The sequence below is a fragment of the Pristis pectinata genome, chromosome 1 (assembly GCF_009764475.1).
Source record: "Pristis pectinata isolate sPriPec2 chromosome 1, sPriPec2.1.pri, whole genome shotgun sequence".
Lineage (NCBI taxonomy): Eukaryota > Metazoa > Chordata > Chondrichthyes > Rhinopristiformes > Pristidae > Pristis > Pristis pectinata.
In genome coordinates, this window is record NC_067405.1 from 58,078,193 (window position 1) to 58,105,717 (window position 27,525).

At 40.5% G+C, this 27,525-nt stretch overlaps 1 protein-coding gene across 5 annotated transcripts in view; it reads right to left on the reverse strand.

The window, feature by feature from the left end:
- Positions 1 to 27,019, reverse strand: part of ankrd44 (ankyrin repeat domain 44) — a 123,062-nt gene extending 96,043 nt beyond the window's left edge. For all 5 annotated transcript variants that reach the window (XM_052019651.1, XM_052019669.1, XM_052019678.1 and 2 more), the window contains exon 1: positions 26,781 to 27,019. In XM_052019651.1, coding sequence (XP_051875611.1) covers positions 26,781 to 26,807 — 27 coding nt within the window. In that variant the 5' untranslated portion in view covers positions 26,808 to 27,019. The remainder of the gene's footprint in view (positions 1 to 26,780) is intronic.
- Positions 27,020 to 27,525: the final 506 nt, after the last annotated feature.

Sequence of the window (27,525 nt, forward strand, 5' to 3'; positions counted from 1 at the left end):
AGCTGTAGTGTAATCCCTGCAAAGTAAATCACCCTTTTTATTTCTAAAACTCTACCCACCTGGCCTCTTAGAAGAGCCTTCTAATACATTGTCCCTCATTACTGCAATGATGGTCTCCTTGCTCAATGATGCCCTGACCCCTCCTCTTTTGCATCCCCCACTATTGCACCTGAAACTTTTCCTCCCTGGAATGCCAAATTCCAGTCCTATCCTTTGTTCATCCATGTCTCAATGATTGCAATAGTATCATATTCCCAGTGTTGATCAATGCTCAAAGTTCATCTGCCTTACCAGTTAGGTTCCTTGCAATAAAATAGATGCAATTTAGCCTTCCAATCCTCCCATGTGTCTTATCGTACCTATGTCTGCCCTACCTACTGGACTGACTTACTACTACTTCTATATTTGACTAAATATTATTCCCAACTGTGTATCTACTCTATGTCCCATTTTAAAACCTCCCCAACAGCACAAGCAAACCTCACAGCAAGAATATTGGACTCACTCCAGTTCAAATGCAACTTGTCCTACTTATACAGGCCATACCTGCCCCAAAAATGTTCCCAATGATCCAAAAGTCTAAAGCCCTTCCTCCTACACCATACCTTCAGCCACACATTTATCTGACCCATCCTCCTATTCCTATACTCACCAGCACATGGTGTTGGAAGTAATCCAGAGATTACAACTTTCCCTTTAATTTACAACCAAGCTCCCAGAATTCATGTTGCAAGACCTCATATCCTTTTTTCTACCAAATCGTTGGTACCAACATGACCATGACCACGACCACTGGCTGTTCACCCTTCCCCTTCAGAAGGCTACCAGAGATGGAACTATGTTGAAAGACTGGGGAAGCTAGGGTTGTCCACAAACCAGAGGACAAGAAGAGACTTAACAGGGCATTGAAAATTATAAGTTAGCAGATAGAGCAAGTAAAAAGAAAATGCAGTATCAGAATGGTCATTGGTGCAGCTAGTAGAACCACGTTCTCACAGTGCCAGAGTCCTGGGTTCAATCCTGACCTCTGTCTATGTGGAGTTTGCACTTCCTCCTTGTGACCGTACGGGTTTCCTCTGGGTGCTCCACATCCCAAAGACATGTGGGTTCACAGGTTAGCTGCCACTGCAAATGGCCCCTAGTGTACAGGTGAGGGGTAGAATCTTACGGAGTTGATGGGACTGTGGGGAGAATGAAATGGGATTAATGTAGGATTAATGTACATGGCTGTTTGATGGTTGTCACAGAATCTGGGCCAAAAGAATCAGAATCAGGTTTATTATCAGTCTTATATGACATGAACTTTATTGTTTTGCAGCAACAGTACAGCAAAGACATAAAAACTATAAATTACAAAATAAATAAATAGTGCAAAAAAAAACAAAAGGAAAAAAGGCCCATTTCCATACTGTATCTCTATGTCTACCTCTACTATGAATTAAAGGTGATACCTAAAAGAACCAGAGGAGGTAAGCATACTAGGAAGAACACAAATTTTTCCAATCTGAAATACAGTAACTGGAAGAATTATGAAAGCAAATTCAATAGTAACTCTGGATTGAATAAATACATCCAAGGGAAAAAATGTACAGAACTTGTGGAGAAGGAAGGAGACTGGAATTAATTGATTGTAAGGCCCTATAAACAAACAGCCAAACAATAGTGAACCGCAAGGTGTGCTTTCTTGTCATATCAGCTATGAATCTACAACTCTAAGATGTATCTTCTGGTCTACACGCCTTTGGATTATGTGGATTTCAAGTCAAACTCGAAGTTGAATTTATTGCTGTATTCACAAGTACATGTATGCACAAGTACAATGAAAAACTTACTGTACTTGCGGCAGCATCACAGGCACATAGCATCATATAAGCATACAAGAAAAATAGAAGTTAACCATGAATTATACACTTCTTTTTAAACAAGAAAGAACACATGTAGAACAAAAAAAAACAAAGTATATTTTAGTTGAATGTGATCAAAGTAGTCATAGTGTCGCTAAACTGTAGTGATTCGGGTTTTGCTGGTTAGTTCAAGAACAGAATGGTTGAAGGGAAGGCTTCCGTACCTCCTGCCCGATGTTAGCTGCAAGAAAATGGCATGGCCCAGATGGTGGGTATCTTTGATGACGGATGTTGCCTTCTTGAGGCAGCACTCCTGTAGATACTACCCGTCGTGGGGAGGGATGTGCCCATGATGTATTGGGCAGAAACTACTACTCTCTCCGCTTCTGTGCATTTGAATTGCTATACCAGACCATGATGCAACCAGTCAGAATACTTTCAACAGTACATCTGTAGAAGTTTGTCAGAGTGTTTGGTAACAAGCTGAACCACCTCAGAAAGTAAAGACACTGGTGCACTTTCCTTATGATTGCATCTACGTGCCTGGCCCAGGGCAGGTCATCCAATATGTTAACGCCCAGGGATTTAAAGCTGCTGACTCTCTCCACTGCTGATCCCCCAATGTAGACTGATGCATATTCAAGGGTGAAGTCAAAAATCAGCTCTTTAATTTTGCTGCATTGAGTGAGAGGTTGTTGTTGTGACACCACTCAACCAGGTGTCCTACCTCATTTCGGTAAGCTGACTCATCGCCACCTGTGATCCGTCCAACAACAGTGGTGTTATCGGCGAATTTGAAGACATCATTGGAACTGTGCTTAGCCACGCAGACGTGTGTATAGAGAGTAGAGCAGGGGACTAAGCACGCAGCCTTGAGATGCACCTATGTTGATGATGAGTGAGGGGCAGATGTTGTTATCAGTCCTCACTGACTGAGGTCTGCCGATAATAATAAGTCAAGGATCCAGTTGCAGAGGGAGGTACAGGGGCCCAGGTCTTGAAGTTTGATGATGAGTTTGGATGGGATGATTGTGTTGAACGCTGAGCTGTAGTCGATGAACAGCCCCCTCCAAAATCCAAAAGGTATTTTTGTCCTCTCTGTACTGGTGAACTGGATTCAAATAGTCCATTTCTCAAAAGATTATGGAGCACTTAAACTATTGAGTGCTGAAATATTTTTTAAAAAATATTTCTGCTCATTTTGTTTTTACTAATTTTCAACTTCTTAGTCTGGTAAGTACTTTCTCTTTAATATCAGAAACTCCATAATCATCAATCGAAATTGACCCAGATGTTCATGAGTGGAGACTTCTGCCTGCACCCATACCTGCATTTTCCATTCCCCCAAATTTAGTTCTCTGGATCCAGAAGACTGACCACACTAACCAAAGTGGACCTGGAGCTAAGCAGCAAGGCACTGAGCAATGGCAGGGTCTTGAATAAAGTTATGGAGTGACGTGGGCAGATCCGAGCGAGTTCCACCCAGGACACTCCTCTGGAAGCATTTGACAGGCTCCGACATTCCAGAGCTATGAAAAATATCTTTTTCAAAATGCTAAAACTAAAACAAAATCAACTAAAAATTCTTAGAATATTAAATGAAACAAATATTTTTTTTAAGAAATGGTAATACCTTCTTAGCTTTCTTTCCTGCAACCCCACAATCCCATTTAAATAAATGGGTTCATGGGTCTAAACCAGCAGTAGAATCTGAAAGACTCCCCAGGGTCAATCCTAGGCAACCTCAGCAAATATCTGATCCATCATTGGATTTAATGTGGAGTTCATTGCAATCACAGCCAGGAAACCTGCCACATAACCAAGTTAGTAAGTTCATATCTGCACAAGTCCTGAAACTTATCAGTACTTACATCAAGAAAGGCAAAAGGATAGTTAACTCACATGTTGCCATACATACCGAATATTTGCAGCATTTTATATCATGATAGGGATTTGATCTTCTTAAACAAGGAGAATTTACATTTACAAGGTGGCCTGCATATCAATCTGCAGTCATTATTTACTTTATTTGTAACTGGTTCTCTGCAGAGATGAGCAAATTTAACAATCCTGAGCAGACAACACTGACAAAGATGAGAAAAACTGGAACAAAGCTCAAGCATTATATTTTTGCTGCAACAATAAGCAAATGTAAACTGGCATATCAAATAAGGAAGTATAGATGTTGTATGTATACAGCATATTTCACATAATTGACATTCCCAAGATACTTGAATGAACTGTATTCCTGTGAATCTGACCTTGTGCATTGTTCTTCTTCTTTACATCATCACTTGTGGCATACCTTGTACTAACAAGGCCCTGTCCTCTTCTCCAATGCCACCACTGGTAGTATAACTTCTGATAGCAAGATCCACAATCTTAAATCACTTAAGTCCCCAACTGCTCACTTTTTTTGAAGAATAAACAAAGACTCCTCTAAAACCATCCACTCCCTCCAAGCATTTGGTCATCCTTTTAGATTGCCTTGTATTTTAATGGAACACCCCTGTGAATTACCCCAGAATACTTTTCCACATTACATAAATTGTGACAAAGTTCCCGTGCTTGTCAACTTTACAACTGACAACGGCAAAAACATTAGAAGCTGCACTAATGTGAATTTTTTTCTTATTATTGCCTTCACCAGCATTTGATTTTCATGAGTGCCACTGTCAATTTAAAAAAAATTAAAAAGGTACAAACAATTTTGCATTATGCTGTGGCACCCAATAAGAACCGCATTACAACCATAATCAGAAAACTAGGTTAGGTAACTTTTACTCTCTTTAATTTCTAACTCCAATTCAAGAGTGGATAGGACTGTAATTGCACATTTCTACCCAGTTCCCAAACAATAATTTACAACTACTGCTATAAAGTTTCTAATCAATTATGATAGATAATATTTCCAAATCATTTCTGAACAACTTGACCGAAGGATTAGTTGAGCCAAATGTCCTGTTTCTAAAGGTATATCTGCTATATAATGAAAATCAAAAAAATACTGGTGTTGGAACTCCAAAATAAGAACAAAAGATGCTGGAAATACACAGCAGGTCATGCTGCATCTGACCAGGTCAAAGACCCTTTACCAGGACCAGGAAGGAGAGGAACAAAGCTTGTTAAACTGCACGGAGGGGAAATCTCTATGAAAGGGCAAAGCCAGGGTGATATGGGGATAAACAAGCTTATCTGGTCAGTGAGTGAATGGGAGCAGTTAGACAACTCCCATTCCAGTGAAAAGACAAACAAAAAGGAGAAAAAAAAGCTGAGCCAATATCACAAATAGCTGACTGAAACAGACAGAGAAATTAAGTTGTCTTAAGTTGTATAATTCAATATTGAATCCAGAAGGTTGCAAACATGCCCGGATGGAAGATGAGGTGCCGTTCCACAAGCTTATGTTGGGCCTCATTATAACAGTGCTGGAGGCCACAGAAAAACAGGTCAGAGTGAAAGTCAGGTGGAGAATTAAAGCAGCTGAAGGTCACCCCAGCAGATTGAATGCAGGTACTCCACAAAGCAGTCATCCAATCGGTGTTTGTTTTCTCCAATGTAGAGAAGACTACATTGTAAACACCAAATACAGAACACTAGATTGGAAGAAGTGCATGTGAATCACTGTTTCACCTGAACGCTATATAATGCTACTTTGGTCCATTCAGCTCTCAACCTTGGTCCAAACATGGACAGAAGAGCTCATGTGTGCAGGTGAAGTGAGGCTTATTACCATTATCAACAAGTCAACATTTGACTGGCCGTAACATTAAGGAGCACGAGTGAAAACAAAGTATTTTGGAATCAAGGGGAAAATTAGGCACTGGCCGAATTCACACCCAGCACCAACTCCAACCATCTCACCGAAAGGGCACTGCAGCAGGCTCAGGACAGTTTCCTTGACCCATCTTAAGCTGTTTCATTAATGACCTCCCCTCCATCATAACAATAGAAGCGAGAACATCCACTGGTGATTGCTTAGCATTCAGCTCTGTTCACAACTCTTCAACTAACATGCAGACCTGGACACCATGCAGGCTTGAACACATTATTTGAGAGCAACATTCAAACCACATGTCAAGTAATGCTGACTTATAGGAATAGTTTAAACCCTTTTTACCATCTATAAAGCACGTCTAGTTTTTGGCTGGATGAAAGACACTCCAATAATGCTCAAAATCATCCAGGACAAAGAAACTTACTTGATTAGCTTCCTGTCTACATCCCAAAATATTCTTCCCTTCTCATGAGGCAATCCCTCAGAATGGGGGATGACTTGCTTCCACCCCAGTTCTGCAGATACTGTGTTGGCTGATGAGGCCAACATAACACTCATAGACTGCCACAGGTGAGGCAGATGGTGCTTGATAGGATGGGTAGCTTGAGAGTTTGCACACTCCTTCCACCATGAGTTGGGGAGGTATTATTGAAGAATCCTTGCTGCAATACATACTGCAGCTTTGGCCCATTAAGAAGAACATTTAATTATCAATACCCCAAACCCAGCACATCTACTGAGCAGCAGTGATTCCTACCGTTCTGTGTATGTTTAAGACATGGCTACCTACAGTAGCCATCTCAAAGAACTGGATTGATATCACCAATGCTACTTCTACAAAATTCTTCAAATCCAATGGCAGAATAAGCAAACCAACATCAGCATCCTCTCCCGGGTCAATATCTCCAGCACTGAAGCCCAAGTCAGGTCAAGTTGATCACATACCTGCAGCCAGACTCCCGAACAGACACACTACTACAAGTTCCACCACAGCAAGAGTTTATCAGATAGACAGAGGAAAAGATTCATGTTTTCAAAGCTTCCTTGAAAAAAAATTACACACCTTATTCCACTATGAGCTTGTGAATATTTGTCTTTTGGTTGGATCTGTTTCAATATTACTGAGGGTGTACAGTATGTACAAATGCAGATATGACAAAAATCACTAGCTCTGTCAGGTAACATTTGAATATACAACAGTAGCTACAACCTGATTCACTTACTGGAAACAGTAAAACACCTCTTATAACATTGGAAAATGAACTAGACTTCCCAACATCACTTGACAACAAATGATTTTTAAACTGTCCCTTAGCATCTCTGATCTCTTCTTGTCTGGGGCTGGAAGCCAGGCAGTTTTTTTTGCTTCAAAACCCAAATGACTCTGTTTTATCTTCCATTCAGAATCACAGCCTTTCAACATAATATAAATAAAGGGTTTTTCCTAATGACAACTAGCAAATTGTTTACAGTCAATGAAGATATAACACTTAAGATAGCATATCAACACCTTAATGACCTCATGTATGAAACCTTCAATTTTTAAAACTTATTACTCAGAAGCAACTCTGAGCCATCCCATGCCATCTTTTCGCAGCTACCATTGGGCAGGAGGTACAGAAGCCTGAAGTCCCACACTACCAGGTTCAAGAACAGCTACTCCTCTTCAACCATTCAGTTCTTGAACCAACCAGCAAAACCCTAATCACTAGTTTAGCCACATTATGATCACATCACACCAAAATGGACTTTGCTTTTTTTTGTTCTAATTGTGTTTTCTTGTAAAAGTTGTGTACAATTTATGTTTTTCTTGTGAATGCTGCTTATATGATGCTAGGTGTCTGTAATGCTGCTGCAACTAAGTTTTTCATTGCACCTGTGCATATGACAATAAACTCGACTTTGACTCATTAAACTTCAATCCAGAAGGAAAATAATGCAGATGCTGAATCAAAGGTCATCAACCCAAAATGTTAACTCCATTTCTCTTTATTCTGATGCTATCTGAGCTGCTAAGTATTCCCAGCCTTTTCTGATCCCATTTCAGATTTTCTGGCTTTGTGGTGGTCGCTTCCACCCCCCCCCCCCCCCCATTAAAATAAACTCTAGTTTAATATGCGTTAGTTAGGATCCTCTCTTTAATGAAATTACATACTCATATTTATTCAAGCCACTTTCAGTCACTTCATATTTGTTTCTGTAATCCAACAGTCATGTAATTATACATTAAGGTGCAGGATCTACATCATACTTCAGCTCTGGCAAGGAGCCAAAAAGTAACACTTTTTTGGTATTTAATTGCTGGTATATATTTTACTTCACACAAGTTGGTCAAGCACTATTTTTTTCCAGTCTTTCCTTCCTATAACACTATAATAACCATGAAGAAAACAAATGAGAAAAACAACAACCAAAGTTTTGCAAAGTACAACTTATTCTTTGCACTCACCACTCATTCCCCATTGCCACCAACTTGACAGATCTGGATCCAAATGACTGAGCTTGCTGGCCATGATAACCCTGGAGCCTAATGGCAAGACCCAAAATGAAGCACGAGCATCAAATGATTTAATTAATTGACATGAACAGGCCAGAACAAGCCCCACCCACAAACTCATCTCAAAGTCTTTGACAGATGGCAAAACCCCATTGCCAGCTTACTCAAAGCTGTAAGGTTTTTCCAATGTTTTTCAGTGTTCCTGAAATTCAGAAACATTAAAAAAAACTTAAAGATGAAACAATTCAAACATTTAAAATAAAAAAAGTCAAAAGTATCAGCTAAAAACATTTAACTCCAAACCTTGAAGCAATCACAAATAATTAAAAATGTAACATCTTATTCTTTTCTCTCATCCTCAAAACCGTATTACTAGCATACAAATGAATGTGCTTGAGTGCTCAGATCTAACATGCTGCAGGGTCCAACAGAAGATTACCCAGCCTAAGTGTTGAGGCAAGCTCCTGTTCCACCATTCAATTTCACATGGAGTGCAGAGATAGAGCTCTGCCATTAAATTTGAGGCTTCATCAATTAAGCACTTCAAAGTTGGTGGCAAATAAAAATTAAAAACTATGATGCTGGAAGTCTGAAAATAAAACAGAAAATGCTGGAAGGACTCAGAAGGTCAGGCAACATCTATGGAAAGTGAAACACAGAGTTAACTTTCCTCTTTCCACAGATGCTGAGTCTTTCCAGCATTTTCTGCTTTTGCTTCAAACTTGCCATATAAATACCAGTAGTTTTTAGGAGCACAGCTGGCAAAACCCAGCATTTTCCAGACCAATGCACATCCAGGTGAGTCTGATCCCATTGAGACTCAGCCACGTATCCGTGCTTTATTGGTCTATAATGCAAGTCCTGGTTTCCAGAACTTGGGTGAGCCAAAGACAATTTGTGGCATTTTCTGATCTGCCCCATGTTATGTCATTGGATTCCTAAAGAGCAGTGCAAACTCTCACAGGCTGGGAAGTCTGTCTGCTAAGCCAGCACCAAGTTAAGCCTGATGTAAGCAAAGTAGTCCCATTCAAGTGAAAGAGAAAACAAAAATGGCCACCGGACAAGTAAATGGAACTAAATTATAGTGAAAGTATAGTTACCTAGCACTTCATCAACTAACACTCTCCAGTAACCAGCATTCAGAGGGTCTACCCAAACTGACATCAGACAGTGTTGAAGAGCATCCAACCCAATAATCAGTACATTGGCATTGATGCCAGCAGCTGTCAAGACTGTCATGTGACAGATAACCAAGCTTTTACTGTAAATTAGTTTCAATGCTTCTAATTGCTTTAGTGAATAAACATATTTTGCCAATGTGTGCTTATCTATGTTTCAAATGTAATTTTTTGGGTTTTAAAACAATATTTCTACATTTTTTGTTTAGAAAGACAGATCCCAAGTGAGACATGGAGATACAAGGGATTACAGATGTTGTAATCTGGAGCAAAAAACAAACTGCTGGAGAGACTCAGCGGATCTGCGGAGACAGGAATAGTTGACATTTTGGGTTGAGACCATGCATCAGTCCTGATTTTTCTTTTTAAAATCCAAGTGAGACATGGTTATTTCTTCTGGAAACACAAATGTTCCCATTATATTAGCTTCCAGAAAGAGTCAGAAACTGTATAAAAAGTTATATAAAAACCAGCATCCCTAAGCATTGAATCAGAGACGTAGGCCGCTCATTTCATAATTCTTTAAACTATGACAAAATGGTGTGAAGGAACATTCCATAATCTTTTCTGAAATGAATTAAACTGACTTTAAAGCTGAACTGCTTTCATTTCACCACAGGTAAAAACAATATTTGTGAACAACTGTTGATCCTCATGGCTGAGTGAGTGCACGCAATTAAAAAAATGTACCATGGAAAGGACTAGGCTTGCTAGCTGGATTGCGATGGTAGCAAGACCACTATAATCCAATACACTTGGAAAGAATGAAAGACTTGATTTACAGAGCACTGAAATACTTCATAGTTAATTAACTGTGGACATAAAAGATTCTAAGGTGACTCAACCAAATTAATACTTAACCAGTATCACTAAAATTTGATCATTATCACATTGCCATTTATGAGAGCTTGCTATGCACACACTGGTCAATGCACTTCCCGCACAACACAGTGATTTCACACAAACATCAGTAAATATTGATTTTATGACCAACATTTGAGGGGAAGATATGGAGGGTTGGGGGGGGGGGGGGTGGTGAAGGACAATAAAAGGTTAATTCACAAGATCCTCATGCACAACTGCAAGGGGTGGATCTGGAATTCCACTGACTAAGGCTTTCTAAAATAGACAGTTGTAAATCAAGTCCGGCACAGTTGAACAAGAAACAGGGAGGAGTGGAAAGACTGAGGCATGGATATTTTAATCACAGATGGCTGAGTTTTAGGTATAATGAAACGTAATTACTTTAAAAACTTGCCTGCTTCAAAACTGTTCCACATTTTCAAGTCAGGTCAAACAAGGCACACTGAGTTAGAATGGCAGGGGTCTGCACGTGAAGTAGTGAATACTGCTCTTTGAGGTCACACATAAAATTCTACTTGATATATGGAGGCCCGCAAATGCTATAGTCCTCAAATGCTGAAGCAGTTCTCAATTTAAAAGACAAGGCCTGCTGCATAATCCAAAGCATCCATCTTTAACTCCCTACCTATCCCATTGATACACCTCTATTATCTGCCCCTATTCCTTCATTCATACCTCTAACCCCCAGCCAAAGAGGTTCCCCTCTTCTCATATCCTTATTCTTACCCCAATCTCCCCCACCAGTAACCCTCCCCACAGCTCTGTGATACTTTGCACACTTCCGGTCCTCTCCAATAATAATTTCTCATCTTCACTATCTTTAATCTGATGCCTAAATGTGCCTTCTTGATCTCCACCTTCCAAAATTGTGAAACATCATGGAGGAAAGGCATTTTAATGTGCTTACATGTATAAGACCCATTATATCACAATGCCTTGGATCTCATGCAGAGCAGATTGTCAGAACCTTGGAACCTCACCCAAAACTGGCAATGAGTCTGCCACACAGAGTAATTTGACTTGCATTAATATACACTGAAGAATATTCCAGCTCAAGGATTTCCCTTGACATTTATTTATTAATTACGTCAAAAGCAAAATACTGCAGATGTTGGAAATCCGAAATAGAAACAAAGCATGTTAGAAACACTCACTTAAAGCATCACCTGTGGAAGAGAAACTGAATTAATATTGCAGATGTATGACTTTTCAGAAATGCAACTGGAGAAAAATTACCAAGTCTCCTCATCTTCCTCAAAACTGTAACTTTTGCAGTCATTTCCAAACTGTTCTTCTAAATTATGGTATGCTGCACCATTCAAACTTTTTCGGAGATTTTATGCAATCTTTATGAAATGTGACTTGACTAAAATGGTGAATGCAACAGAGTTAGATGTCTTGTAAACATCTGTACTCAAAAGCTACACTAGCATGCAGTTTCACCCAAGTGTAACAGAAAGTTATTCAGAAAAGTAAGAGCCACAAAATAATGCAAGTCAATTAAAGCATTCAGGGAATAACCTCAATTTAGAACCCTTCAAAATGTGGCATTTGTGATCTATTTAAAAAAAAGAGCACCATGGTAGCCCTTTCAAATAATTGAAAAAGCAAGATGGAATTGAGGCAACTAGACGTTTTCTTGGGTTCGAGAATTAACTCATTAAGAATCATAATTCAAAGGCAATCATCATTCAGTTCTTTGATAGTACAAAAAGTACAAGAAACACTGACCGCATCGGAAACACCTGCTAATCACAACTACAACTCATTAGTAATTGAAAAGATATCAGCTTAAGTCCAACTTCTGTCTGAAAGAATAATGACAATTAACATAATTTTGATGAACACAATAACTGAAATTAAATAACTAGTTTTATTTTGAAACATATTCAGCAGCTGATGAAATATGACATTTGAAAACCAAATACTCTTTGAAATAAGAACTGTGAGCAAAATAATATTTTAGGGAAAGTCAGGAAATACTCATTTTCCTTAGTGCTCACCTCAGTCACTGGGTGAAAAAGTACGAGCAGGATCATTTGATAACAATCACAAAATGCAAACATATGCCAATTTTCATTTTCATTGACTCAAAGATACAAATGTCATGCCAGCCAACATTAGCTAATTCAAATTAGGCTAACATCAATCAGCACCTTCCGAGTCCACACAAGACCTTTTCTCATCTGACCAAAAGAGTAATTTACTTGCAGAGTTATGTCAAGATGCCCAAAATCAAACTCAAAGTAGTATCAACTTAAAAAAAACACTTTTTACCACAGCGGAACATTTGCAATTGTTGGCAAGTAGTTTGGCAAACTAAAAAAACCTCATTTATATTTCCAACACAGCTGTATTTTGTAAAAATGAAACAGACAACAAATATTACAATTGCTATGTTTCAAATATCACTTTCTCCATCCCTTTAGTTTAAAAACACTACAGGTCCTTAAAGTCTCACTTTAAGGACTTAAAGTGTTTTTAAATTAAAAACAAGAATGGTATATTTGATAAGTTTTCTATCTAAACTATGCCGAATGGGTAAAAATGGGTTATATTAAGTGCCTGTGATATGCTTTGAGACATCCTGATTTCATGAAATGCAACATTTTTATAACAATCAGGGACTTTGACGAAGGGTCTCGACCCAGAACGTCAACAATTTATTTCCTTCCATAGAAGCTGCCTGACCTGCTGAGTTCCTCCAGCACTTTGTGCATTTTGACAAAACTTATGAATCTGACCTTGTCCTACACCAAACTTTGGCTGGGCATACCTACCTTGAACATTGTCAATGGGGGTAATACTTCTATTTTTGCTCAGATCATTGGAGTACCAGAGAACTCTACGATTGGTACGGGGTGGGGACAGTCTCTCAGGATTGTGGCAGTGGCTAAAGGATTAAGGCTGGGGTGGGGTGGGGTGGGGTGGGGGAGGAAGGAAGAAAGAGAGCCAATTGAGATGGGCCAAGAGAAATGCTTGACAGTATCCAATTCCATGGTGTTCCCAAACTCTTAACTCCTTTATAGTCAGAAATTAAAATAAAATTCTGAAAACAGTAAGTGACTTTCAAGATTACAATAAAAGTGCTTGCATACTTTGTGGAAGACAATAAAAAGAAAAAACATAGCATCTTTTGTAAAATAATAGATGAACATAACAAATGAGAGGCCACTACAGGTTCAGTAGGATGTGTAATATTCTTATCTCAGACCAGTTCTCTGCAGTAAATGTGTTACAGCAAGTGGAAGGCTCCTTGTTCAGGTTGGTGAAGTTGTATTAGTAACCATGTTGTGTTTCCCAAAAGGCAAAGATATTACCCTTTCTTAAAATTTGCTTCACAATTATTTCAATGAGATTTCTACAGTTTAACCTCAGAAACTTAAGGGTCAAGACAGAAACTTCTTGTTTTAAAAACTGACTACAAATACTTAAATCACCAGGGAGTAAGTTTCCAAAGATTTTTTAAAAAGCCCTACATTGTGCTGAATGAATTCAGATTAGAAATCTGCTAGGAAGACAATGTACCAGCCTAGCACGTATCAAAACAACAAATGCAGCACCATCCATCATCTATTAAACTAGATTGGACTCTTCTTTATGATTTGTTCAGAATCACAAAGGAAACAGAGTTATGGAGAGACAGAGCATGGAAAACAGCCCTTCAGCTGACACTGACCATCAACCACCCATCTACACTAATCCCAAAATTAATGCTACTTTTTGTTTAATTTTCCCCACCTTCCCTTTAACTTCTCCAGATTCTACCACTCACCGACACACTAAGGGCAATTTACAATAGCCAATTTACCAGGCTCAAGAACGGCTTCTATCCCACTGTTACAAGACTTAATGGTCCCCTCGTATGATAAGATGGACTCTTGACCTCACAATCTACCTTGTGACTTTGCACCTTATTATCTGCCTGCACTGCACTTTCTCTGTCACTGTAACAGTTTATTCTGAATTCTGTTATTGCTTTCCTTTATACTACCTCAATGCACTGTTGTAATGAAAGGAACATTGTAATGGATGGCATGCAAAACAAGTTTTTCCACTGTACCTCAGTACATACAACAATAATAAACCAATTTATTGGCTGGCACACCTTTAGGATGTTTGAGGAAATTGGAACTCCCAGAGGAAACCCACACAGTAAGAGAGAACATGTCATCTCTACGCAGACAGCACCCAAGGTCAGGATTGAACGTGGTTCTCTGGTGCTATGAGGCAGTGGCTCAACTAGCTGCACCACTGTCTCACAAATCAAATCAACAAAATTGACAACTACTGTTCCCATGGCAATACAAATGATGCAACAACCAAACATGTCTGCCACTAGTCTGACGATATTTAAAAATAGAAGCAAACTAGACCTCTGGGCCAGGGAGTAGGATGAAGAGGGATAAGATGCAAAAAAAAATTACAGGTAGCTATAAAAATATTGTGCACAATATAGTTATAGCCAGTGACCATAGTTCTATTCGTTTTAAATTAGTCATGGAAAGGGACAGATCCACAAGTTAAAGTTCTAAATTGGGGCAAGTATTAGACAAGAACTTGCAAAAGTTGATTGAAGTAGGTTGTTTGCGAGCAAAGGGAAGACTGCAAGTGGGAGGATTTTAAAAGCAAGATAACAAGAGTTCAAGGTCTGCATGTTCCTGCTAGAGTGAAGAGCAAGGCTGACAGGAGTAGGGAACGCTGGATGATGAGGGATATCGAAGCTCTGGTCAGGAAAAAGGAGGCATGGGTCATGCGCAGCAGCTGCGATCAAGTGAATTCCTGGAGATGTATAGAGGATACAGAAGTATACTTGAGGAAGAAATCAGAAAGCCAAAAAAGGGGTATGAGATAGCTTTGGAAGAAAAGATTAAGGAGAATCCAGAGATTTTATGTATTAAGAGAAAGAGTAACTAGGGAGAGGAGAGGGTCCCTCAAAGACCAAAATGGACATCTTTGTATGAAACTGCAGGAAATGGGCAAGATTCTTAATGAATATTTCTCCTCTGTTTTTATCGTGGAAAAAGACATGAAGATTTCAGAACTTGAGATAGTTAATGGGGATGTCTTGGGGATAGTCCAAGTTACAGCAGAGGAGGTACTGGATGTCCCAAAACATATGAAAGTAGATAAATCTCCAGGGCCTGATCAGGTATAACCAAGAACACTACAGGAAGCTGGAGAAGAAATTGCAGGAGCCCTGGCTAAGATATATGCATCATCGTTAGCGACAGGTGAAGTGCCAGAAGATTGGAGGGTGGCTAACGTTGTGCCTTTATTTAAGAAGGGCTGCAAAGAAAAACCTGGGAACTATAGACCAATAAGCCCAACATCCATGGTAGCCAAGTTACTGGAGGGGATTCTGAGGGATAAGATATACCTGCATTTGGAAAGGCAGGGGTTGATTAGGGATAGTCAGGGTGGCTTTGTACGTCAGAGATCACATCTCAAATTTAATTGAGTTTTTTGAAGAAGTTACTAAGAAGGTCAGTGAGGGCAGGGTGGAAGACCTGGTCCATATGGACTTCAGTAATGCCTTTGATAAGGTTCCATGGTAGGCTGCTATGGAAAGTTCAATCGCACAGGATCTAGAGAGAGCAAGCTAATTGGATACACAATTGGCTTGATGGTAGGAAGCAGAGAGTGATGGCGGAATGTCATTTTTCAGACTGGAGGTTTGTGACTAATGGCGTGCCCCAGAAGTGTCAGTGCTAGGCCCGTTGCTATTTGTCACCTATATTTTTTAGATGAGAATGTACAAGGAATGGTTAGTAAGTTTGCTGATGACACTAAAATACCTGGTGTCATAGACAGTGAAGATGGTTATCAGGAATTAGAGGGATCTTGATCAGCTGGGAAAGTGGGCCAACGAATGGTAAATAGAGTTTAATTCAGATAAGTGTGAAGTGTTGTATTTTAAGACGACAAGTGAGGGTAGGACCTTCACAGTGAACTGTAGGGCCCTAGGGAGTATTGTAGAACAGAGGGACCCAAGAGTACAAGTACATGGTTCCATGAAGGTGGTGTCACAGGTAGACAGGGTGATGGAGAAGGCTTTTGGCACACTGGCCTTCATCACTCAGGGCACTGAGTATAGAAGTTGGGATGTTATGTTGCAGTTGTACAAAACATTGGTGAGGTCACATTTTGAAATACTGGTTTGGTCAGTTTTGGTCACCCTGCTGTAAGAAAGATGCTATTAAGCTGGAAAGAGTGCCAAGGAGATTTACAAGGATGTTGCCAAGACTGAGTTATGGAGAGAGGTTGAGCAGGCAGGGACTTTATTCATTGGAGTATAGGAGCATGAGGGGTGATCTTAAAAGGTGTATAAAATCATGAGGGGCATGGATAGGGTGAATGCACGCAGTCTTTTTTCCCCAGGGTTGATGAATCAAGAACAAGAGGCCATAGGTTTAGGGTGAGAGGGGAGAGATTTAATAGGCACTTGAGGGTCAACCTTTTCACTCAGAGGGTATTCTGTGTATGGAATGAGCTGCAAAAAGAAATTTACATTGAAAAAGGTACTTGAACAGGTACATGAATAGGAAAGGTTTAGAGAGATATGGGCCAAATGCAGGCAAATGGGACTAGCTTAGAGGGTCAGCATGGAAGCAGTTGGGCCAAAGGGCCTATTTCCATGTTGTACGATTCTATTATACAAGTTATTGACAATTCAGCCTAATTTAGCTATGAAGCTGTCAGGTTACCACAGCAAATTCTACTCAGAGTCATAGAGTATGGATACAGGCCCTTCGGCCCAATGAGTCAATGCTGACCACGGTGCCCACCCAGCTAGTCCCAATTTCCTGCTTTCAGCTCTCTAAGCCTCGCCCCTCCACGTACCTATCTAAGTGCTCCTTAAGTGATATTATTGTACCTGCCTCAACCACTTCCTCTGGCAGCTCCCTTTTAAATCTTACCCCTCTCACCCTAAATCAGTGCCCCCTAGTTTTGGACTCCCCTACCCTCAGTAAAAGGTTGTTCACATCCAATTTGTCTATGCCTCTCATAATTTTAAACATATCTACAAGGTCACCCCTCATTCTCCAAGGTTTCAAGAAATAACTACCGAGCCTGTCTTTATCTAACCCAACCTCTCCCTATAATTCAGGCTCTCCAGTCCCAGCAACATCCTCGTAAATCTTTTCTGCACTCTTTCCGGTTTAATAACATCTTTCCTATAGCAGGGTAACTAAAATCGTACACAGTACTCCAAGTGCACCTTCACCTATGATTTATACAATTACAACATAATGTCCCAATTCCTATACTCAGTGCCATGACTGGTGAAGACTAGCGTGCTAAAAGCCTTTTTCACCACCCTTTCTACCTGTGATGCTGCTTTCAATGAACTATGCACTTATACTTCCAAGTCCCTCTGTTCCATTACACTCCCTAGTGCCTTACCGTTCATAGTACAAGTCCTACGCTGGTTTGACTTTCCAAAATGCATCACCTCACACTTATCTGTATTGAAATCCATTTGCCACTCCTCGGCCCACTTCCCTAACTGATCAAGATTCCCCTGTAATCTAAGATAACCTTCTTCACTATCAACAATACCTCCTAATTTCGTGTCATCTGCAAACTTACTGATCAAGCTTTGTGCATTCACATCCAAATCATTCACATAAATAACGAATAACAAGGGTCCCAACACCGACCCTGCAGCACACCATTCGTCACCAGCCTCCATTCTGAGAAACAACCTTCAATCACCACCTTCTGTTTCCTACATCCAAGCCAATCCACCTAACTCATTCTCCCTGGATTCCATGGGACCTAACCTTCCAGACCAGCCTACCACATGGGACCTTGTCTAAAACCTTGCTAAAGTCCAAATAGACAACATCCACTTGCCCTACCCTCATCTACCTTTTTGGTTACCTCTTCAAAGACTTATCAAGCACAACTTTCCACACACAAAGCCATGCCGACTCCTCCTAATCAGACTCTATCCATCTAAATGCTGGTAGATCCTGTTCCTCAGAATTCCCTCCAATAACTTCCTCACTACTGATGTCAGGCTGGCTGGCCTGTAGTTCCCTGGCTTGACCTTGCTACCTTTCTTAAACAATGGAACAACATTAGCTACCTTCCAATGGGAAACTTCACCAGTGGCTAATGATGAAGCAAATATCTCCGCAAGGGCCTCCTCAGTTTCTTCTCTTGGATGTACTTGGTCAGGCCCTAGGGATTTATCCACTTTAATGTGCTGTAAGCCTCAAATACCTCTTCCCTGGTAATACAAATGTCCTCCAAAACATCTCCACTTGTTTCCCTTACCCCTTGAGCAACCATGATTTTCTCCTCAGTAAACAGAGGAGAAATATTCGTTAAAAATCCCACCCATCTCTTGCAACTCGAGACATAGGCAGCCCTGCTGATCTCTAAGGGGTCCTACTCTCTCCCTAGCCACCCTTTTAATCTTTATATAACTATAGAAATGCTTGGGACTTCCCTTAACCTTACCTGCCAGATCCATCTCATATCCATTCTTTACTCTTAAGAGGGAAATCAGGAGGGCATTTTTAATCTTTTTATAGTCATCAAGGGATTTACTTGTTCCCGACTTCCTAGGTCTGCCATAAGTACACAAATCGGGCTTACTGATACAAGCTGTTCCCTGAGGGGATCTTTTTTTTGTAAAGAGAGATAACTCGCACCCCTCCCTACAATAAATAACAATCACAGTTCCCCATGACTCAAACCTTGCATTCAAGTATTTATAATGGTATTTCTTCAAATCTTTCTGCAAATAAATTAATCAAGCAGTTGGAAACATTAGAGTTGATACTCAATATTCAAATGGTACAATTCAAAGCAGGTGAATATAAAGCAATAGTTATGATCAATTTCATTTATATCAATCAATGTCATTTCTAGCCATACATCAGAAATTCATAAAAAACTTCCACAGTATTTGGGTATTCAACTTGCAATAATTCCTCCACATTCTGAACTTGGAATTGATTTCCTCAAAGGGAGATGCAAAGAGTTTTTGAATATTAAGGCAGAGATATACAAGTTTTTAATAAGGGAGATGAAAGGTTACAGTAGGTAGATGGGAATATAGAGTTGAGGTTATAGTCAAAAGAGCCATGATCTTATTATATGGCGAGCAGGTTTGAGGGGTCAAGAGCTACTCCTGCTCTTTATTTGTACTGTATGTATTTATGCAAACTTCCCGCTCCCCCCCCCCCCCCACCCCGGATACTCTCTGGAAAATTCAGAAAGGAATTTTGAAATGTGACTGCTACTTTCTCAATGTCTGTCTGTGACAGAGAGCAAGGAGATATAGAAACAGTTGATTAAAAATGATCAGAGCCCTCGGCAAAAGTGTTGATACAGCCAAGGTCAAAGTAATCATGACTGCAGCAATTAAGGAACTCACCAAAATTTATTGTCCAGGCTGATTCATTAGAACACAATGATTTGCTAAAACAGTTGAGGCCAATCTGCATCAAAGTTCTACATAAATCTAACAAGAAGTAATGGGAAAGGGTTGAAGTAGTTTAACTTGGCAATTGAACCAAACATGGTTCAAAGAGCATTTCAGGTTGATGTCAGTGGCATCAGACACTCAAATTAAAAGAGATATCCTGAGCATTTCAAAGCCATTGGGAAGAAGATGCTGATCAAAATATGCAGTTGGGTAATTGCAGTCTCAAATTTACTGGTAGAAAAATATATTTGATAGAGTGCAAATGAAAGTACAGTGACCAATGAACATTTGGTAAGTAAAAGAATGGGGTAGAAAAGTATCGACAATCTGCTAGAAGCCAACAAACAATCTTTGCACTATTTTTCCTATTAGTGTCTAAACTGCCGATGAACCAACAGATACAGTGGTCCGTGAATAGAAAAATTTGATTATAGCTAGTATATAATCAAATCTCATGTATACAAAGTGTTTGTTCACATGATGAAATAATATTTTCAGGCATAAGTATATTAAAACAACAGATTACAGATGCAATGACGAACAATTTTAAAACAAAGCACCTTCTTCTGGTTCCTATAGTGCTGCATGAGGCACCAGTTTCTTTCAACATCAGCAATCAACCACAATATTCAACAACAGGAAGTTCCTCCATTTTTGCTGCTTGTGATACCTCATTCATCTTAGTAAACATTTTCTCCTTTCCAAAATAATCTCATTGGAGAAACAATTTGAAACAATTAAGATGTATTAATAGTTGGTCTTGGGAAAAATTTTATTCCTTTATTTCAGGAAGTGAGGTATGCAACACCTAAGCATAGGGAGGGAAATGAAGAGTTTGCAAATCACATTGAAATCCAGCACATCTGAGGACTGCACATCTCAATCAGCATATCTCATCAGGGATCAGTGGTGGGATCTGTTATTTGTGATATATATAAATGATTTGGATGAAAATGTAGATGGGTTGGTTAGTTGTAGACGACACAAAAATTAGAGGAGTTGAGGACAGTGGTCCAAGGATACAGCAGGATATAGATCAATTTCAGGTATGGGCGGACAACTGGCAGGTGGAGCTTAATCTGGTCAAGTGTGAAGTGTTGCATATTGGGAGGTCAAATTAATGGCAGGACCCTTAACAGCATTGATGTACAGTGGGATCTTGGGGTCCAAGTCCATAGCTCACTGTAAGTTTCAACACAATAGACAGAGTGGTAAAGAAGGCATATGGTGTGCTTGGCTTCATCAGTCAGGGGTGTTGAGTATAAGAGTCAAGAGGTCATGTTGCAGCTATATAAAACTTTGTTTAGGCCACACTTGGAGTTGTGTGTGCAGTTCTGGTCACCCCATTAACAGGAAGGATGTGGAGGCTTTGGAAAGGCTGCAGAAGAGGTTTACCAGGATGCTGCCTGGATCAGAAGGTACTAGCTACAAGGAGAGGTTGGACCAACTTGGATTGTTTTCTCTGGAGCACTGGAGGCTGAGGGGAGACCTGATAGAAAGTTATAAAATTATGAGAAGCATAGATACAGTAGACAGTTAAAAACTTTTCCCCAGGGTAGAAATGTCAAATACTAAAGGACATAGCTTTAAAGCAAGAGAGAGAAGTTTACAGGAGACGTGCACGGCAAGTTTTATTTGAAAAACACAGAGTGGTAGGTGCCTTGAATGCACTGCCAGGGGTGGTGATGGAAGCAGATGTGATAGTGGTGTTTAAGAGGCTTTTAGTCAGGTGCATGAATATGCAGGGAATGAAGGGAAATGGACCATGTGCAGCCAAAAGGGATTAGTTTAATTTGGCATAATGCTCAGCACAGGCATAATGGGCTAAACAGCCTGTTCCTGTACTGTACTGTACTGTTCTATGTCTCCTAGGATAGGCTAAAGATTCAAACAAAGAGTACAATCAATTTAATATATGCAATGGCAAAATGATGCAAAACAAAATGCAAATTAATACACTAGGCATGTGGAGTAAGACAGATAGATTCACAGATAGTACCCAACGTGAATAGTTCAAACATTTTGTTTTAATTATAGAAGGAATGCCATTTTATGCTATGCACTCATGAAAAACAATTAATGTAATCCTCACTTTTAAGGTAATAAGCATTAACAGCCCATCTTGGCAATTTAATCAAAGTACCAAATTCCTTATTTATACATCCTTATTTTAATAATCTATCAACCATCTTACCCAAAAATTTGATTTATTCGTGCCAAACCTTCAGGCACCAAAGTTTATTTTTCTAAAATAAACTCAAAATGTTCATTTGTGTTACCCCTTTAAAAGCAGTGAAAAATGCAGACTGAAATCAAAGAGCTAAGATTTTAGTACCCGGATGTGGAAAAAAAATGACAGTCACAAGTTTTTGAAAAATCTCAAATTATTCAGTTTTGGAAACTATTCTACCCACAATAATCTCTTTCAAATTTTCAACCATCTTTAAATTAAAAATCTAAAAAGTGTAACAGATAAAAAGGCACACATTACTAAAAGCTTATATACAACTTTCACATCACAACTTGCTCAGTATCCCATCTAGACTCAAAATCTACAACTATCAAAGTAAAACCCACCAAAATAATTATATTACCCAGGTTTTGTACTTAGCGATCGGGAACCTGTACTTTCCATTCACCCCACTTACAGATGTCCACAAATATGTTGTGGTCCTTTAAGCACAGGCTTACTCAAATCCAGAGATAGACAAAAAGGGATAATCACCTCTCAAAAAGCGTTTTTAGTTCAGAAGAGAAGAGGAAGTGATATCAAAACTCAGTGCTTGTATTGATATGGAAAGAGAGATGCTCTCTTTTCTTTATATTATATCCCTATATAATATTGATATGGAAAGAGAGAACTAATTCTAGAGAGATAAAATATTTTGACAGATTACTCATGGAACAAGGAGCAGCTATTTACAAAATTCCACTGTGCAGCTATTTATTAGCTGTAAAGGGAAACATTGCACTGTATCTGTATCAAAGCACAAACATTTCTTTTTAATTAAAAGTTTTGTTGCCGCAAGAATCTCTCTGAATTTTATATTAATAGACAAGCAATGGTTCCTAAAGTTAAGAACTAATGGAATGCAACACATCAATATTTAGCTTGTTGGGTAGAGAACTGCAAATGAACTGTAGTGCATAGGTCAGCTCATTCCTAACTTCCACACCTCTGCATGGTAATATCAAAAATCAGAAGGAAGCTACAGATCATACATTGGTGTATCTGACCTCCCACTCTACTGCTGTACTTTTGGGCAGAGTACAACCATACCAAAACATACAGAGCTGAGGGACCAAGCACATTTCTCATCCAGACCCTTAGCTTTATGGTAGTCATGACAAGTTCTGTCAGAGGCAGAAATTACCAGGCATATAGGAGAAACGATGCAAGAGCCTCCTCCAAAGATGCAAAATATCTTCCTACTCCTGGGAATCCTTGCCCTCCAACTGAGGAATGAGCATTCAGAATGGCACTGAAAACTTGCATTCATATTTGGGAACACAAAGAAACTTGGTGTACAACACCTCGTGAACTATCCATCTGCCCATCCAGTCAGGCACCTCCTGCCCCATCTGTGGACAGAGTCTTCCATTCCCTCTTTGACCACAACTGTCACCTCAGAACCCAAGCAAATGGAGTGAAAGCAAGTCATCCTCAATCCCAAAGGAATGTCCAAGGAGAGGGAGGAGGGGATACTGCATGACTGCATACTCTTCATTGAAAAGGTGAGAGTACATATAAACAGGCTAAGTAATTGGGCAAAAACTAGCAACTGAGATATTATGTGGAAAATAATCAAAGCCATCCACTATGGTAGAAAATAAACAGGAAAAGTTTTTTTCCCCCCAAATAGTAAGAGATCAAGAAGCATCAGTGTTCAGAGGGACCAGGGTATCCTTGAACATGACTCACTGAAAGTTAACACACAAGTATGTTGGCTTTTATTGCAAGAGGATTTGGCTATCTAGGAAAGGACTTCTGAGACTACCAACAGCAGGTATCTCAAGGCATAGAAAAAGTACCACCAAAGCTGTCTCTGCACAATCTTCCAAATTCACTGAAAGTGAACTGACATCAGCATCCTCTCCAAGATCAATATCAACTATGTTGAGCAGGCCAAGTCATCCATGTCTCGACCCTAAAATGTCAATGATTCCTCCCACCACAGATGCTGCTTGACCTGTTGAGTTCTTGCAGCAGTTTGTTTTTTTTGCTCCAGATTCCAGCATATGCAGTCTCATTTCTCTGAGTCACCCATGTGCCAACACCAGACTCCCAAGCTGGACAATCTATTCAGAGCAAATTCCCAAATGAACACACAAAATATTCAAGGATATGCTCAAAACTGTCTTGAAGAAGTACAACATTCCTGCCAACTCTCTGCAAGGAACATTCTGGAGGGAACTGAAAGACCATGCATTGGGAGCACACAGAAACCTGTATAAGCAGCGCACCACTTCTCAAACTATCACCTGCCCACCCCATCGACCCCCTCCTGCCCTTGTGTGGAAGAATCTGCAGTTCCCACATTAGCCATCTAAGAAACCAGAAAATGACAGGAAGGAGCTCCAAACTGATCCCTGGGATGGGATGACTGCTCTACGAAAGAGAGATCACACTGACTGAACTCATACTCTCTGTAATTTAGAAGAATTGGAGTCAACCTCATTGTAACATACAAAATTATTATGAGGCTTGGAAGAGTAGAGTTTCACCTTGTTGATCTGTCCAGAACCATGGTTACCATCTCATAAGCATGGGGTCAGCCATGCATGACAGAGATGAGAAGAAATTTCTTCACCCTGAAAAGTGAATCTTTGAGATTTTCTACCAAAAAGGACATTAAGTGCTCTGTCACGAAATAAACTTAAGACAGAAATAAAACAGATTTTTAATATTAATGAGAAAAAGGGATATGGGGTTAGTACAGTAAAGGGGGTACAGGGGTCAAAGATCAAGCAAGACCATGATCCTACGGAATGTGGGAGAAGGCGCAAAGGGCCAAGTGGCCTACTCTTGCTTCTATTTCTTGTATTACTTGCAGGTAAGTGTTTATTTCCATTTTTAATTAATCTTGATGTTTCCAATTACTATTGAACACTTAAGTTGTCAATAAATTTATTCTAATTGTTTATAGTTCTTCAAAAATCAGATCAATGACATTTATAAGGTTTCAAGCTATGTAAAGGCTATCATGGCTGTGGTGCTGAGCCTCTGGATCCACCACTCACGTTCAATCCACCTCCCAGCCAGCCACAGGAAGCGAGGCTTTGAGGATGACTTGACCCAGGGGGCTGCAAAAGTCAATTGCAGCAAAAAAAAAAGGGAGGGGGTGTTGGCAAGCACAAGCAGATAAAGGCCTTACATTCCTGAAACAGACACACATCATGTTGTCTGACGGACCTTGCTGCACATACTGATCACTTCAACAGAATAATGACCACAAGAGGACATAGGTTTAAGGTGCTGGGGAGTAGGTATAGAGGAGATGTCAGGGGTAAGTTTTTTTACTCAGAGTGGTGAGTGCATGGAATGGGCTGTTGGCAACGGTGGTGGAGGCGGATACGATAGGGTCATTTAAGAGAGTGTTGGATAGGTACATGGAGCTGAGAAAAATAGAGGGCTGTGGGTAAGCCTAGTAATTTCTAGGGTAGGGACATGTTCGGCACAGTTTTGTGGGCTGGAGGGCCTGAATTGTGCTGTAGTTTTTCTATGTTCTAAATATTAAAAGTTTTCTTGAGGAACTGGATCACAAACCAAATTACTTCTTTCCTTTCATAGGTGCTGCCCAACCTGAGTGTATCACATATTTTCTGCTTTCATTACTGATTTTGACTCCACTGAGGGGAATTTTTTGTAGTATTGCAAAATGGCATTATAAAGCTGTCAAATTTGTTTGACTTGTTGACACTATGTAGAATTATGACAAAATGGTAGCAAACAATGTTTGATGGCATTGCCTCGAAACAATTACTTCAACTTTAAGATACCAGGTTTACCATTTCTAATCGCAAAATAGATTATTTTCAGTGATTCATCCAATTGTACCCGAGGAGTGCCAAACATTTATTTGTGAATAACTGTTCTTATGAACATGGAAGAGATCCCCAGCTGCAATCATCACAAAATCCAAATCATTCGACTCTAAAATAAGGAGCAATTCCAGAACCGATTCTTTTTAAACCCAATTCATCTGCATCTAATTGTCAAAAGCTTTAAAGTTTAAACTGAAACAAAGAATTAGAATACATATAATCACTCGTTTTAAATTACACAATTCATTTCTCCGCTGCAGTTCCTTCCGCTTGTCAGGATTGAAAAACCGCGTATCTCACTTTTCGGTACATTTCAAAAGAGGAAGTGAAATGAAGTCGAGTCGATGACTACAGACGTTTCACCCAAATTGTAACTGACATTTTAATGCAGGCGATGGAAAGTGGGTAAATCTTCACGATTTTAATATTCCCTACTCACACTCTGATACAGGAGGAGTTACTCTCAAATCATACCTCGTATTGACACACACAAATAACTGTTTGTATAGATCATAATATGCGAAATAAAATGCAGGAGGAGGAAAAGAAAGACACAATCAACTCTTATTTCCACAGCCCGGCCCTGATCGGAACTGACAGCTGTCTGAAGCTCGTGGAGCTTTCAACTTGGTGACACTATCTTTGCCATTGAACTACTGCAAACTGGGCTGCCCTGCAACACGACGTCGTTGCAACCCAGTGCTTAAAACATGAAAAAGAGGAAAATATATGAAATGGATTTTTTTTTAAAAAATCATTCACATTCCCAGCAGATCTGAGCCGAGCAAACTCAACCGGGAGAGGTGAAGGCGGTGGGGAATGGAGGGGAGGGGGTGGTCTTATATCCTTAAAAGCAAAGCCGAGCACAACATTTGCCCCAGGCACACTTATATTGCAAAGAAATGAACCAATATCGCTCTGCACCCCCGTCCCGGGAGACAGCCCCAGCCCCACGTCCCGGGGACGGGGGATCCCTCTCTCCCAGGACCGGCCCCTCGGCTCGGCGCTTGCGCCGGTTGGCAGGGCTCTCCATTCCATCCCCCCCCCCCCCAATCCCGGTATCTTGCCCGCCCTCCATTCCCCCTCCTCCATCTTGCCCCCACCCCCCTCTGGTCCCTTGGCTTCCTACCTGCTCCGTCAGCTTGAGGAGACCCATCGCTCCGTCGCTCGCATGCACACACCCCCCTGGCTGATGACGGCCGCCAGACTCCTTCCCTTGCACCGACGCCCCCTTCCCCGACGGTGCAAAACGAGCTTCTTCTTATTAAAAAAAAGAAGAAACCCTCGAGATCAAAGCAACGGCCGCTCTGCGCGCGCTCGTCCTCTCGCTCTCGCTCTCCCCCTCTCTCGCGCGCCCGCGCGCTCCCGGCAGCGCGCTCCCGCCCTCGCCGGTCCGCGTCCCACCAAGCGGAAGTCGCGCGATCAGCCGGATCTGATTGGAATCCCTTCGGCTGATGTCATCCCGACCGCCCGAAGCGCGGGCTCGCGCGCGCACAGACCCAGCGGGAACACGCCTGTCGCGCTCGCCTTTTAAATTTGCCCCGTTCTAGTCCGTTACCCCCCCTCCCCCCTCTTCGTCGTTGAGAGGTTCGTTGCAACGGAATGTCTGTTGCCAAATCTGTGCAATCGGTTGCATTCATTGCCGGTGGGCTCTGGATCCGTTTATTTATTTAAATACCCCTTCCTTTGGAAGCATTGCAGGAAAATGCATCCGTCCGAAATGCATCTTCTAGGATGCAAACAAAGCACCAAAAGGGATTCAAAAAAAAATTCTTAAATGACACATTGGATGTCGCGGAGGTGAAAGAAATCTGAAGAGCCCCTCTCTTACAGCGTGATGGCATCGCGAGCGTTTAAATGCATAACATCGTAAC